The 15,109-nt window shown below is 29.2% G+C and overlaps 1 protein-coding gene across 1 annotated transcript; it reads right to left on the bottom strand.

The window, feature by feature from the left end:
- Positions 1 to 9,484: 9,484 nt before the first annotated feature.
- NTRC (NADPH-dependent thioredoxin reductase C) lies at positions 9,485 to 14,819 on the bottom strand. Its single transcript, XM_016349530.3, has 11 exons — positions 14,648 to 14,819; positions 13,649 to 13,768; positions 13,002 to 13,209; positions 12,778 to 12,883; positions 12,152 to 12,417; positions 11,727 to 12,006; positions 11,173 to 11,280; positions 10,798 to 10,884; positions 10,573 to 10,677; positions 10,295 to 10,425; positions 9,485 to 9,814 (listed from the first exon to the last, which is right to left on the bottom strand). Exons 1-11 carry the CDS (start codon positions 14,817 to 14,819, stop codon positions 9,754 to 9,756), a joined length of 1,644 nt encoding a protein of 547 aa, XP_016205016.2. The 3' UTR covers positions 9,485 to 9,753.
- Between the last annotated feature and the right edge of the window lie 290 nt (positions 14,820 to 15,109).

Raw genomic sequence — 15,109 nt, 5'->3', positions numbered from 1 at the left:
GCTGGAAATAGACATATATGAGATCACTTGGCATGTAATTTCCATATTACTCATCCAAATTTGATCTATATCGTTAAGTATATTAGGATGGTGATTGTCGTGGTTTAGTCACGACATTAATGTGATAAAAGCTGCGGTAGTTTCATATCTAATGTATGAGACGAACCAGATTGTTAAAGTAATGAGAGAAATAGCATTCATATGCGTGCATAAAATTTATAAGATGTGATTATGTTAAGAAAAAATATATGTATAGCCCAAGTGGGAGATTGTTAGGAAATTATTTAACTTCCTAATTTATTTGTGGGCAATACATATATTAATTATAATCACAAATTATGCTATTTCAAATTAAATGACTTATATAATGATGATCTCATTTATTGTTATAAATGCTAATTGAATAAGTCATTATTACTTTTGATTTGGAATTAAATGAGAATAAAACCGGATATTATCTTTTGTTCTTTAGGTAATTATCTTTTTTGAATTTTAGATATATTATCTTTTGGGCTTTAGATACTATTTTATTTGGGATTTAGGGTCTAATGGGTGTCATGCTCAAATATAAATAGACCTTCAGGGTTTCGGTCTCCAATATACCAAAGCCGCCTTTGTTGCTTTTTTCTCATCAAAAGAGTTGCAGTTCAGCCGCCTAGAAATACAGAAGGCTTTGGTTAAGGAAGATCGAAAGAACCACAAGATCCAAATTCTTCCATTAATTTCTGACTCTTATAAGTAAAGGTACGCTTCCGCATTATATTATATTTTTTGATAATTCAATATGAATGATCTGAGTTAATGAAATTAATTTATTCCAACATGCTAAAGAATTATAGATTATGTTCAAAGTCTAAAGAATTTCGGTTAATTTATGAATTAACTTATGTTCAAGGCTGAAATAATTTCAATTTATTTTTAGTTTATTGGAAGCTCATTTGAAATTTGGATGCATTTTGGCTATATTTGAGAAATTTTAATACATGAATGTATTTTTAGTAATAATTGAGTTTTTTTTTATATGTTCAAATATAAATTAGTTTCCATTCATTTGTAAGGTAGCGTTTGTTTTCAGAGACAGGACACAGAGACATGGACAGTACATGTTTAAAATGTGTTTGAAAGTAGAGACATGGACACGGAACACATTGTCTCCGAGACAGTTTTTTATATTTTTGTGTCCACTATTTTACGAAGGACAATGATAGACACGGAATTTGGAGGAGTGGACACGACTTTTTTATAAATTTTGTTTCCCTTTTTATCCATAGATATTTTTTATTATTCCACTATTTTATCCCTTCTTATTTTTTCTATAATTAGTCTTGAAACTTTTGAAAAATAAATATTATTAAAAGTAAAATTGATTTTTAAATTGCTAAAAAATACTTTATAAATTATAATTGATTTTATATAATTTAAAGAAAAATCAGTCTTTAGATTAAAAAAAATTGGTTTTCTAAATAAAAATAGATTTTTATGTGCAAAAACTAATTTTTTTTCCCATGTAAAAACGAATTCTTTTTTAAAACTGATTTTTTATTTAAAATTAATTCGGCATATTAATCTAAACAAATTTTTTTATTAATCAAACTCAGATCTATTTTTTTATTAATCTTAACCATATGTATTCCTATATATTAATAATAAATTTAAAAATAAAATAAATATATTTATAATTTTTATTTTAATATAAATACTATTATATATTTTTTTATTAAAATTTTTGGTCTCTTCAGACGTTTTTTCAAGTTTTGCCTGTACTCCTACGTATTCTCATTTTCTATTAAATTAGTTTGTACTTGATGTAGAAAATTTAGAATCATATGGTTATTTTAGTCATTTCATATAATATTTTAGTCTTGTCCATGTGTATCCAAACATAACACTGAACATTACATTCTTGTCTTGTATATGTATCCAAACACAATACACAAACAATAATTTTTAGTGTTTTCATCCTATTATCACTGTCCCAATATCATGTTCTGTCTTGTCTCTAAAAACAAACGCAGTCTAAATTAACTAAGATGGCTGAAATTCGGGTCCGAGTCCCAGACGATCACAATTACACACAATAGGCAGTGATATCATAAGGGAGACGGCTTTGTTAAAAAAATATAATAAAAAAATGAGTATGAATATAAATTTACACATAAAAGACAAATAATAAAAATGACTAATGAGCATAAGAGTTTAATTATATGTATTAAAAATAAATAATATTAATATTAAAAAAATAAAAAATACATAAAGAGTACATAAAAAATAATTGAACTAAAATTGTATTTGAAAAACTAAAATTAAAAAATTATGTATAGAAAAATAATTATTTTTTTATATTTTATTTCTGAAAAAAAAAATCCTCAAAACTTTTCTTTCAGGTTTTTAGTCTCTCTTTTTTTGAAGTTTTCTTTGTTATATTCATTGATTTGTTTTGCATTTTCCCATCTTTTTTCGTTGATTTGTTTACTTGAGTAGGTTTTGCATTTTTTTCGGTTGATTTTGATTTCTCAAAACTGCAACAAAAGAAATTTAAAATCTTTTATCAAAATTTCTCACAAATATTTCAGATTCTACTGCGTTTGTTCGGATCAAATTACTTGTTCATAGCACTGGATTTTCGTCTAATTTTTGTGGAGAATCTGAAATATTTTTTTAGAGAAAACTGAGCGTAAACGTCTATTTTGAAAGAAAAGAAGGAATTGAGAGAGTGAAAAAAATAAGTTCTTCTCATTTTAAAAAAAATAAAAAATCTCTAAAAAATTATTCGTTAAATTATTACATCTTATATACTATATACTCTTTATGTTCCATTATAAAAAAATTACAACAAATAAACCTATATCTACTATGACACTTTGATGATTTGAATTCAAATATACGTCTGTCTTTACTATTTTTTTTTAATTGTCAAACATATTAGTATGAAACTTTTTTATTTAATGAAACCTGCACACTAAATGTTTGTTAAAATTCCTCTAAAAAATTCAGCCTTATGTATGTATTGCTAACACAGATTTTGGTTTTTACAGTGCTTAAGACTTGTACAACATGGCTCAATTGATTTATTAAATAGTTGCTAATTATGTGAGTACATTTTAGTAAAAGCTTTGGAATGTGTGCTTATTCACATCTAGAAAATAAATTAGATATATTTTTGTTGATAATTAAATTTTTTGTCTGTTTATTTAAATTTGAACTACTTTTAATTTATTTTTAAATGAACTAATGTTCAAAGTTAAAATAATTTCGATTCATTTGTGGATTCTTCCATCGATTGCTTGTATCATAAATATGTTTTAAAAAACTATCAAATTTAATTTCTATAGTGTTACATGGATGATCAAGTCATAATTATACATTATTTAACAATTAAAGATTCATCAGCAACCAATTATTAGAAGGCAACATAAAAACACCAATTATTTTTTTAATCTGCAGCATGTGAAGCTCCTCTCATTCCAATAATTATCTAGGTTATTGTATCAAACATAACTATCATCCAATATTTTCAAAAGACTATATTTGTTTGACAAATTAATTCAATCATCAATTAGGTTCTGTTTTTATTTGACATGTAAGAAATTTTGTCAACTTCTACTAGCCAATTGAGAGAGACAGAGAGAAAAAAAAAATGTTATGAACTAGTTTCTCTTCATCTGTGAATTAATTAAGATGGCTAAAATCCGAGTCCAAATACAAACGATAACGATTACACACAATGGGCAGTAGTATCATAAGGGAGAAGGCTTTGTTAAAAAAGTATAATAAAAAAAATTAGAGTGAATATAAATTTACACATAAAAAGACAAATAGTAAAAATGACTAATGAGTAATAAGAGTTTAATTATATGTATTAAAAATAAATAATATTAATATTAAAAAAATAAAAAATACATAAAGGGTACATAAAAAATAATCAAACTAAAAAAAATATATAATAATATTCTTTATTTTTACGTATTTTTTATGCACCCTTTTAGTTTTATTAAAAAACAAATTTTTTGGTGTCTATAAATTAGATACCAAATTTACTAAACCTACCTTTTATGATAAATTTTAAATATTTAAAAATTATTTATTTTTATATTTTTAAATTAAATATTAATATTTATTTTTTTAGTAAATTAGGCAATTATCTATGGACACTATAGCAAACACTTTTTTAAAATACATTACATATCAAATAACAGAACTTAGCAAAACTCAATAAATCAAATCATGACTATGAAAAAAAACTTGAATGAACTCTGAGCCAAAAATTTGAGATCTGCAACCAATCAAAAGAACAACGAAAACAGAAATTAGCAATGGCGAAAGAAGAGAGAAAAGAGAAAGATCTGAAAGCATGCCAAGAACTTCTCATTTTACAACTAAACGAATTTTCAATTTCATACCGTGTAAAATCATAAAGAAGAAGGCTTCATTAAAAAAAATATAATAAAAAAAATGTGAATATAAATTCACACATAAAAAGACAAATAGTAAAAATAACTGATAAGTAATAAGAGTTCAATTATACATATTAAAAATAAATAATATTAATATTAAAAAAATAAAAAATACATAAAAAATAATAAAATAAAAAAAATACATGACCATATTCTTTATTTTTATTTATTTTTTATATACTCTTTTAATTTTATTAAAAGGTAAATTCTTTGGTACTTCTAGGTTTGGTGTTGAATTTATCGAACTCTTTTTTTATAATAAATTTTAAATATTTAAAAATTATTTATTTATTCTTTTTAAGTAAATTAGACAACTATTTATAGACACTATAACAAATATCTTATGAAAATGCATCACATATCAAATAATAGAGATCTTAGCACAATAAAATAAATAATGACTACGAAAGAAAAAAGAAATACAAATTCCGAAATGAATTTCAAGCCAAAAATTTGAGAGACCTAAAAGCACGCCAAGAAATTTTCATTTCACAAATAAACGAATTTTCAATTTCATACCGTGTAAAATCATAAGGGAAAAGACTTTGTTAAAAATAATATATATATATATAAAGTAAATAAGTGTGAATATAAATTCACACGTAAAAGACACATAGTAAAAATGACTAATCACAATTGGAATTTAATTATACATATTAAAAATAAATAATATTAATATTAAAAATATAAAATAATATAAAAATAAATAAATACTCAAAGGAGGTAGAAAAAGATTAAAAACATCTTAAAATATAATACAAATAATAGCAATTGAGGTAGAGTAAAAAATTGAAAGCATGAGTGTGTTCTCATACATTGATGCAGGAAGTAGAATTGAAGAAGAAGGAGACTTTGAAACGTGGAAGGTGAAAGTAGTGAAAGGATGAAACGTGGAAGTGAAAGTCATTCATTGAAAATTGTACTATTACTGTACTCAATAATAAAGTAATACAATATATATATAGTGAAGTACCAATATAAACTAATTAATCTCTTATATTCATTCACAGTCTCCTTCAAACTTAGTAGTGGGTTGAAGAACCACTCTAAGTTTGTCTCGAAATTTGTGAAATAGAGATGATGAGAGAGATTTGGTGAAAATATCCCCAATCTGATCTATAGAAAGTATATGGAGGACATAAAGTTGTTTTTGATTTACCATCTTTCTTAGGCAGTGAAGGTCAATTTCCATGTGTTTGCACCTAGTATGAAGGACCGGGTTAGCCGCTAATGAGCAAGCACTTTGATTATCACAGTAAATAGTAGGTGCTATGGATTGTGGAATTCGAAGCTCCTTTAGAAGATACTGTATAGATACTAATTCTGACTGAGATGCTGCCATGCTCCTATACTCTGCCTCAGTGCTACTACGACTAACTTTGGCTTGCTTATTGCTCCTCCATGATACCAAATTGCTTCCTAAGTATACACAATAGCCAGTAACTGATTTTCTGTCCTCCAAATCCCCTGCCCAATCTGCATCTGCGAATGCAAGTAGTCTCAAGTCAGTACATTTTTGAAATTTAATACCTGCTGATACTGTACCTGTAATATATCTGAGGATGCGTTTGACAACTTTCCAGTGCTCAATTGTTGGAGAGTGCATGTATTGAGAGACCTTGTTCACAGAGAAAGCAAGATCTGGTCTTGAAATAGTCAAATACTGAAGTGATCCAACAATCTCTCTATACGCATATGAGCTTCAGGTTTTCTTCTTGTTCATTTTTCTTCATCGCTTGGGATCGAAGATCATTACTTCTTGAGGTTCTTTCTTTACTGTTAGAGGATCATCATCGCTTCTTTCTTTACGTGACTGCTTTTGGCTTGCTATATCAGCTGCACCAAATGGAATTGGAGGTTTTGGCCAACGCTGCCGTTAATCTTGCTCACCCAAGGAGGAACCGAAGGCGCCCAAATCGGGAAGAAACATGTATTTGTCAGGGTACATGTGCCATTAGCTGCTCCTGCAGGGATGCACTCCGGAGGTGCAAACCCAACTGTGCTTGTCACGGCAATTGCAGCGTCAATAATGCTCTGATACCATAATAGCAATTGAGATAGAGTAAGAAATTGAAAGCATGAGTGTGTTCTCATACATTGATGCAGGAAGTAGAATTGAAGAAGAAGGAGACTTTGAAACGTGAAAGATGAAAGGGTGTGTTTGGGAAACCCGTTGGAAGGGAAGAAGCACGTTTAAATTTTTTGAAAGTTTCAACTTTTGGTTTGGCAAATTTTTTTCTCATGAACGCAGAAGTGATTCTGCTGCCAAAACTAGCGTTTACAAGAAGAACTATTTTTAGTTTCTGCGTTTTCTTAACGGGCTTTTAGCCATAGATACTAACATTTTATTTACTTTTTACCAACTTTATCCTTTGTATATGTTATTGTATTATTTATAAAATTCTTGTTATTTCTATTTATATGAATTCTATTTTTTTATTATTTATTATTTTTATTTTTTTTAGCTATTTGTTTGACATTATACACTTTTATAATCGTGATTTTTGTGTATTATGTTTGTTATTATCTTTTTATAATATGATTTATTAATTCTATTAGGTAAAGTAAATTAAATAAAAAAATTAACTGTAAATAATAATAATAGTAAAAAATTATAACATACTAAAAAAAGAGTACTAAAAATACTAAAAATATATTATATAAAAAGATCATTAAGAACTTTTAGATTTGTTTCAATCACTATAAAGTAAATATTTAATTTTTTTTATTATTTTCAGTACTATCTTTTATAATTGTAATTCTGCTATACTATGTTTTAGTGTAATTTTTTATAATATAGATTATGATTCCATTAAAAAAGATAAATTAAATAAAAAATTAATCATATATAATAATAAAATCATAAACGTTGGATAAATTAATATTAAAAATAAGATTATTGAGAGTACTAGAATAAGAGTACGATGTAAAAAAATACTAAAGTAATATTTAATAATTAAAAAATGTAACATATTTGATTATATATATATATATAATTTTTATTTTTATTTAAAAATATATTTTGTCTATTTTTATATGTTATTTTTATTTTAGTAAGTAAATATTAATTTTATTATAAAATTAACTAATAAAATCTATTTAAATATCTAAATTAAAACAATAAGATAATATAAAAAAAAATCTAAGTTGATGTCCATTTTAGTAATTTTTTATCTAAAAATAATTTTAAATGGTATAAGCCAAACAACATTTATTTTACTATAATCCATTTTGATACAAAAATTACCAAACATAAATCACTTTAACACAAATCTACTTTTAACCAAAATCAAGTTTGCAAAATCAATTTTATGCAAACTTCCGTTTGCAAACTGTAATCCAAACACACACAAAGTAGTGAAGTGAAAGTCATTCATTGAAAATTGTACTACTACTGTACTCAATAATAAAGTAATACAATATATATATATATATATATATATATATATATATATATATATATATATATATAGTGAAGTACCAATATAAACTAATTAATCTCTTATATTCATAGTGAAGTACCAATATAAACTAATTAATCTCTTATATTCATTCACAACAAATAAGGAAGTGTATGCCACCTAAAAAACATATAATGTGACATACTAAAAAATTGTCAAATGTCTAAAATAATTGTAAAAATACCTTAGTTCTTTTTTGTATTACAAATGGATAGACTATTTTTTTTTCCAAAAAATTGATAATGTGAACAATTTATTTTTGTAGTATAATCTAATTTCTTTTAATATAATATCATTTTAAATTAAAGTGATAGTAAATTTATTAACATAAAATATAACCTTATACAGATTTAGTTAATCTTAAAAGTATTACAAAGCAACATAATTATCATAAAATGTCAAAATAAAAGTTATGACAACTAAGGACATGTCCTAAAGGCTGAAGAAATTATGATACTAATTATATCCAAAATTATAAGCCTAAATCTGAAGTAATATCTACTATCTTGAGATTCAATTTCATTTTGATTTTTCAAATTTAATTCAATGTCTAACTCCTTCATTCTATATTCTACCTCCTTCAATCTCTTTTCTATTAAAATAGCATTCTTAAAAGTAATGTCCTCATTAATATTTTGTTAAACTAATATATCTAGTCACCTGAAATACTTGCAATATGGGATGGGTGTCTAAAATTAAAAATTTGGATTGTAAAAATACAAAATTATATAAATTTTTCAAATTTAAAAAGTATACAAAAAAAATTAACTTCATGCAAAAATTATAAATCAATACCTACATTGTAATTAGACCTATCTGAGTTAAGTTTTGTGCAAGATTGGAAGAGAATCGCATAGGTGCCACAATAATATTTTGGAGACATGATTTCTTCTTTTTTGATTGCTCAACACTTCTAGAAGAAAGGGTGCAGCTCCTACTATCTTTACCAACACTATAATCACGTAGAGTGCGACTCTTAGTTTCTAAAGAATGATCTTCATGACTCATGGTGGTAGTACAGTTAGGATTCTACACAAAGAAAAAGGAGAAAAAATATAGGGTTGCTCGTGTTCTGCGCAATTAAGATGCGAAGTTATATTTTTAAAGAATTGTCAGAGACCGAGTTAGATGATTCATTAGACCGAGTTAGATGATTCATTAACATGCCAATCCATCACCATCTTAACGTGTCACGTATTCACGTTCCGTTAATCCCAAAGATAGATTATTGACGTAGCGATTAACTTATTTCACGGAAGGAAAATATCAAGAGCCGAAAAGTGATTTCTTTTTTTAGAGATCTCGTTTTCCTTCGAAAAAATTGTTGGAGCCGAATTGAATATTCACCCCTTATTTTACCTCATATATTACATCGATACACATCTTGTTATTATTCCGCATCCCATTCAATGGTGAACGAATGTATATTCCTTTAATTTGAGTATAGAGAACCTGAAGGGGGAAATTAGTTCCAAGTTCTAACACTTGCTTGATGTAAAATCTCAAGTAATATTCATTTGGATATTAAAAAGAAGTGGATCAATAAAACGTTCAGTTTGGACTATGATATGGCGAAAACCTATACAAGCTTCATTCATTCACCATATGACTGTGAAGTATGTATCTTACACCCTGTGAATCCAAAAAGAAAAAACACTGAACAACCAAAAGTATGGCAGTGATTGGCAACTATACTTGTACAGGAGGACTCTCTGCTAATTACTTCAAGGACTAGGTATGGCTTGTCAAAATTGACAGCATTAATAAGCTGACCAATTTGGAAAAACAAAATTGAATCATGGAATGAGGGAATCAACCTCCAATCTTTTTTACTACTTCTATCTATTTGTTTCAATGAATTCTTTGTATTCTTTCTTCATTTTGACCCCAGGGACAGTCCTGTAAAATCAGTGTAAAAGTACAACCAATTAGCAAATATGCAACAATGACCTCTTAGTCTCTAATAACACACGTCATAACATAACTTCTTCCAAAGGTTTTTCATTTTGGCTTATATAGCAACATGTCTCAAGCAATTTCATGCCATAACAATGCAGAACCAGCAAACAAATAAATAATAAAAATAGGTAAAGTTTACTTTTTGATCCGGATGTTTTCGAAAAGTTTCAAACAAATTAAACTTGGGGGATATTTTTTAAGCTTTTCGAAATCATCAAGGACAAAAAGTAAACAACACAACTATATAGTACTTCCATCAGCTCTTAGGTGCAGTTCAAGTACAAAATCAATAAGCAGTAATTGATGATAATCATGAACGCATTATGATGGTAACAATAACTAGTCTTGCAACACGTGCATAACTATAAGGAGAAAATAGTGAAACAAAATAAGTGTAAGAAAGATAAAAATAAAACCAACCTCAGCAACTCCTTATTTTTGAAGAACTGCACACATGGTGTACCCATTATTCCGGCTGCTTCAGCTATTTCTGGATCTTCCTCTATATCAATTTCAATGTAATGTACATTGTTATCATACTCATCGATTACCTGCTATGCCAGATGTCAAGGTGGGAAAATGAACATTGCTAATAAGTGAATACACATTATCTCAGATGTCCACAATGCTGACAACTATTATGACACCAAATTTAAAGATCATGAAATAACTTTATAACATCTCATTTTCTCACTTACCTTGCCAAGAATTGGCTTGAGTGTCCTACATGGACCACATGTTGGTGACGTATATAATACACATATAAGCCTTGGACTTTCATGGTACAATTTTCTTAGAGCATACTGTAAAAAGGAAATCATACAAGAAAAGCAAAAGAAATGCATAAATTACAACCAATAGATTAAAAAGGAAAGGGATTTGATTGAATGTAACCAATGCTAAGACTAATCTTATTATCCTACCTGTCCCTTATGCTTTGTAAGTGTTATATCAAAGCCCTCTTCAACATCCTTTTCTGTAAGTTCCTTCTTGACCTCTTCAGTTTGAGGCTATTACAAGCAATCAAATTTGTAAGGATGAGATTCACAGTGGAATATGGTGCATGGTGAATAGAGTTTAAGTATTCAAAGTTGACGACAAATGACTTAAATTTCTAAACATTTATTTGCAACTTATCAGCTAAAGAGATTTTCCAAATCTACATAAAGAAATTGCAAGTGCCATTTAGGACTTATAAGGATTAGAATCAATAAACTAAAGAGATACGAAACTGACTATGTACCACTATATATAAGGAAGAGAATAACTAAGACTTGAAATGGGGCTCATTCCAATACCTGATGGAACTCTACAAGAAGACCTTTGCTCACGAGATATCTCTCAGATGATAAAGCAGCAATACATCCAGATCCAGCAGCAGTTATTGCTTGCCTCCATTCATGGTCCTATGAGAATTAGAAGGAACAAATTTACTAGAATTCCTACAGAAGTTACTACTTACTAGCTACTCTAAACAAATGGTCAAATCAAACACAAGATATATGAAGAAAATAATCTCTGAAATGTTTCTAATTCATAATTTATACACATGGCCTGAGTTGGTATTAACAGCAACCAAATCTATTTTAAGGGGAAAGATCAAATTGCTGCTCCCTACTAGAACACTTGCAATGGCAGAATCTGTACCATAGACTTCTCTCCATCACACCTTTCCAAGAAGATTTAAATGAATAAAAGGAGGAGAAAATCACTTTTAAGAAAATGGTATAATGCATATGATATAAACTTGGTCAAATGGTTTCCTTCTCCTCTTCCCGTATTTCCTTAAAGGAATATACTTTACATTTTTTTTAGCATTAATGTTATTAAATAAACAGCTATATCAGATTACCTGAACATCTCCAGCAGCAAATACACCGTCAACTGAAGTTTTTGCAGAACCCTTTTCAACAAGTATGTAACCTGACTGGTCAAGCTCAACTTGGCCTTCCAAAAGTTGGCTATTTGGTGAATGACCTATGCCATAAAATAGCCCTTTTGCATCAAGTACAGATTCCTCCTTAGTATCAACCTTTCTGACTAAAATGCCAGACATCTGTCCTGAATTATTGCTCACAACATCAACGGCCTCTGTATTGAAGTGCACGGTGACATTCGGATTGTTATACACTCTGAAAACATTTGAGATAATCAACCTTCTTGAACAAACATTCAGGAGTTGAAAACTTGAGTATCAAACATTTGAATAATTAGTTGTGCATTAATAACTACTATGTAACAAGATTACAAAAACTGGGAAATACTGATCCAACATACCTATCTTGCATAGCTTTGGAAGCTTTTAGTTCATGGCGACGAACTAGTAAGTGAACATGACTAGCATATTTAGTCAAGTACAATGCTTCCTCTGTAGCTGTATCACCACCTCCAACAACAGCAAGAATTTGACCTTTAAAGAGTGGTGATGCTCCATCACAAATTGCACACGCACTTATTCCTCGACTCCAAAACTCCTCTTCTCGGGGTAGTCCTAGCCTTTTTGCATTAGCTCCAGTGGCGAAAATGACCGCATGGCACTTAACCTGGAGTATAATACAATCAAGAACACCTTATATAACTACAACAACAAAAACAACTTTCCATCTAAATAAACACCAGTGAATAAAATGAGTAAATTTGATGCGAGTGTAACACATTTAATGACTATTATTTCAGCAGGTATTCTATAATTTCAATAATCTCTATGGTTTATCACCATATCACCAAATTGACCATGATAATCAATAAATGATTATCTACATAGAATTTGTTAATCCTATTTGTGGCAAAAACAAGTAGCTGTATTCTAACTCAGATCATTCTAAAAGAACGTATTCAAAGACATATCAATATTCTGTGCAGTCATAATCACAAACCAACTTGCATTTAAACAAACATGTCACCTTCCGATCAGTACTTTGGATGGTGAAAGGGCTACTTTTCACATCAACAGCTTCAACATCTTCCTGATACAATTCTGCACCCCAACGTTCGGCTTGATTTCGCATCCTATATAGTGAGAAAATCTATGTGGACTTAATGTAACTGAATTACAAAAGAACATGAGTGACAGTTATGATGTTAAGTTAGTTTTGTTCATTCGTTATGTCTTTTTATCAAATGAAACCTTTCCATGAGGTCAGGTCCAGTAATCCCATCTGGAAATCCAGGGAAATTCTCAACTTCAGTGGTAGTCATGAGCTGCCCCCCAGGAACACCACCAACTTGGTACCCTTCAAACACCACAGGCTTCAAATTGGCACGTGCTGCATATATTGCAGCTGTGTACCCTGCAGGCCCTGAACCTATAATCACCAAATTCTCAACCCCTTTTCCTGTAATAATAAGAACATAAGAAAGAGAACAAGTAAATTCGACTGTCAACTTTGGTTATCTAAATTTTAAGAGTATAGAAAACAACTAAAATATTGGGTTCTTACTTTAAGAGGAACATTTAAAAAATAAAATAACATAAAACTGTATATAACCCAATAAATTAGAATAATATATATGACATATTCCTTGAACTTGTTAATTCCAACAAAAGCTTTTCTATTGTGTATAAGTATGATATGGACCAATATAATTCCCACTATCAGCACCACTTTTCATTTATACTTCATGGATTACATTGCGTTACTCAACAAACAAAGTGATGAATTTAATTAATTAGTAGTTCCTTTAGTATCCAACTCACATAGAGCATATATGCATAGCAATTGCATTGCATTCAACAACCAATCGGAAAATAGAAAAAACTAATAATAAAGCGACCTGGAGGAGGTGATGATGAGGCTTTGACTCGGAGCCTGGAACTGGAAGTGGTGCAGGGAGGAAGAATCACGTTGGAGGAGATAAAGGTGAATCGTTGAGTTCCGATTCTGATTCCGATTCCTATATTAGCAGCAGCCATTGGTTTAATAATAATTTTTCACCATACAAATATTGCAAAATAGTGAAAAGTATGAGTGATGAGTGAACTTGACTAACAAACTCTAAGTGCATCTTATATATCTCTTTCTTGGTGCATTTTTTTTCTCTCTTCTAATTTTTATTACTGCTTTATAAATGTGTTATATACTACATATATCTGAAAGTGTGGAACACGTGCTTCAAGATTAACCAAGCTCACAGGTGCAAGGTATAACGGTATCAAATCTTTATGTTCTGAGTGATCAACAACTACTGAACTTTACAACAGTTCTCAAAATTATTTGATAATGCTACAATTAAAACACCCTATAAATAAATAGCTGCGGAATAGTACTATATTTTATCATTAACTATGAATTAAAACTGAATCCACACTATAAACGAGCAGAATCTAAATTATTAATGAGCACGTATGAAAGTATATTAAGTGATAACTATTAATCAGCAAATGTATCAACCAAATGAGAAAAAAAAAATCTATTATAAATATGAAATTCTGCTAATATTCCTTCTTTTTATCTAAAATATCAGTTCAGAGAAAATGATAATAAAACCTAAATCCAAGATTCGGTTTCACGGAATTCAATGTGCTAAAGTTGATGATCCACGAGGTGTACCAATCTTTTGACTTCATTCTTGAAATCAAATTAGCTCGAGTCTTGAAAGTCGCTACTTACCTCTTTGTTAAGAACAAGAAACATGATGCTCTCATTCTATAGAACACCATTTGAACCCTAGCCAGTAACTATTGCATTGCAATTGCACTCAACAAACTAAAATGGTAAAAAAGAAAGAAAGAAAGAAAGAAAGAACAATTGAAAGCAATAGTAATGAAGTTACCTAGAGGTGGAAGTGGTGAGGATGAAGAAGAAGGGGAGAAGGAGGAGGGTCTTGGTCGGAGCCTGGAAGCGGAAATGGAAGAGGAAGTGGTGGTGGTTGTGGAGGGAGGAAGCAGCGAGTTAGAGAAGATGATGCTCACTTGCTGAGCCATTGGTTTAATCATAACTTTCATTTACACACACCATTCAAATATAACACTCATCGCTCCCAAACCTTGGGCTTATTGGGCTTTTGCTTACTATGCTTTCGCTTATTGGGCTTAGCCCACTATGCTTTTCTTATTGGGCTTAGCCCACAAACAGTTTTCGTTAACCGGCTTTCTTTTAGAATGTCATTCATTCTTCTCTTTTTACCCTCTCCCCGTTCGTGTCCAGAAACGATTTTGTTGAATATATTTCCAGCCCAAAAAAAATTTGTTGAATATTATAAAATATAGAGAGATGATGATAGATAATGGCACTT

The sequence above is a fragment of the Arachis ipaensis genome, chromosome B6 (genome assembly GCF_059453495.1).
Source record: "Arachis ipaensis isolate K30076 ecotype BB chromosome B6, ASM5945349v1, whole genome shotgun sequence".
Lineage (NCBI taxonomy): Eukaryota > Viridiplantae > Streptophyta > Magnoliopsida > Fabales > Fabaceae > Arachis > Arachis ipaensis.
This window is presented reverse-complemented; position numbering and strand designations above follow the sequence as displayed.

Coding starts and splice junctions, on each gene's coding strand:
- NTRC (XM_016349530.3), bottom strand. CDS start 14,819: ATGAAAGTTATGATTAAACCAATGGCTCAGCAAGTGAGCATCATCTTC. Junction 13,769..14,647: donor CTCACCACTTCCACCTCTAG/GTAACTTCATTA, acceptor CTGCTAATATAG/GAATCGGAATCAGAATCGGA. Junction 10,426..10,572: donor TCAAGCCAATTCTTGGCAAG/GTAAGTGAGAAA, acceptor CTGGCATAGCAG/GTAATCGATGAGTATGATAA.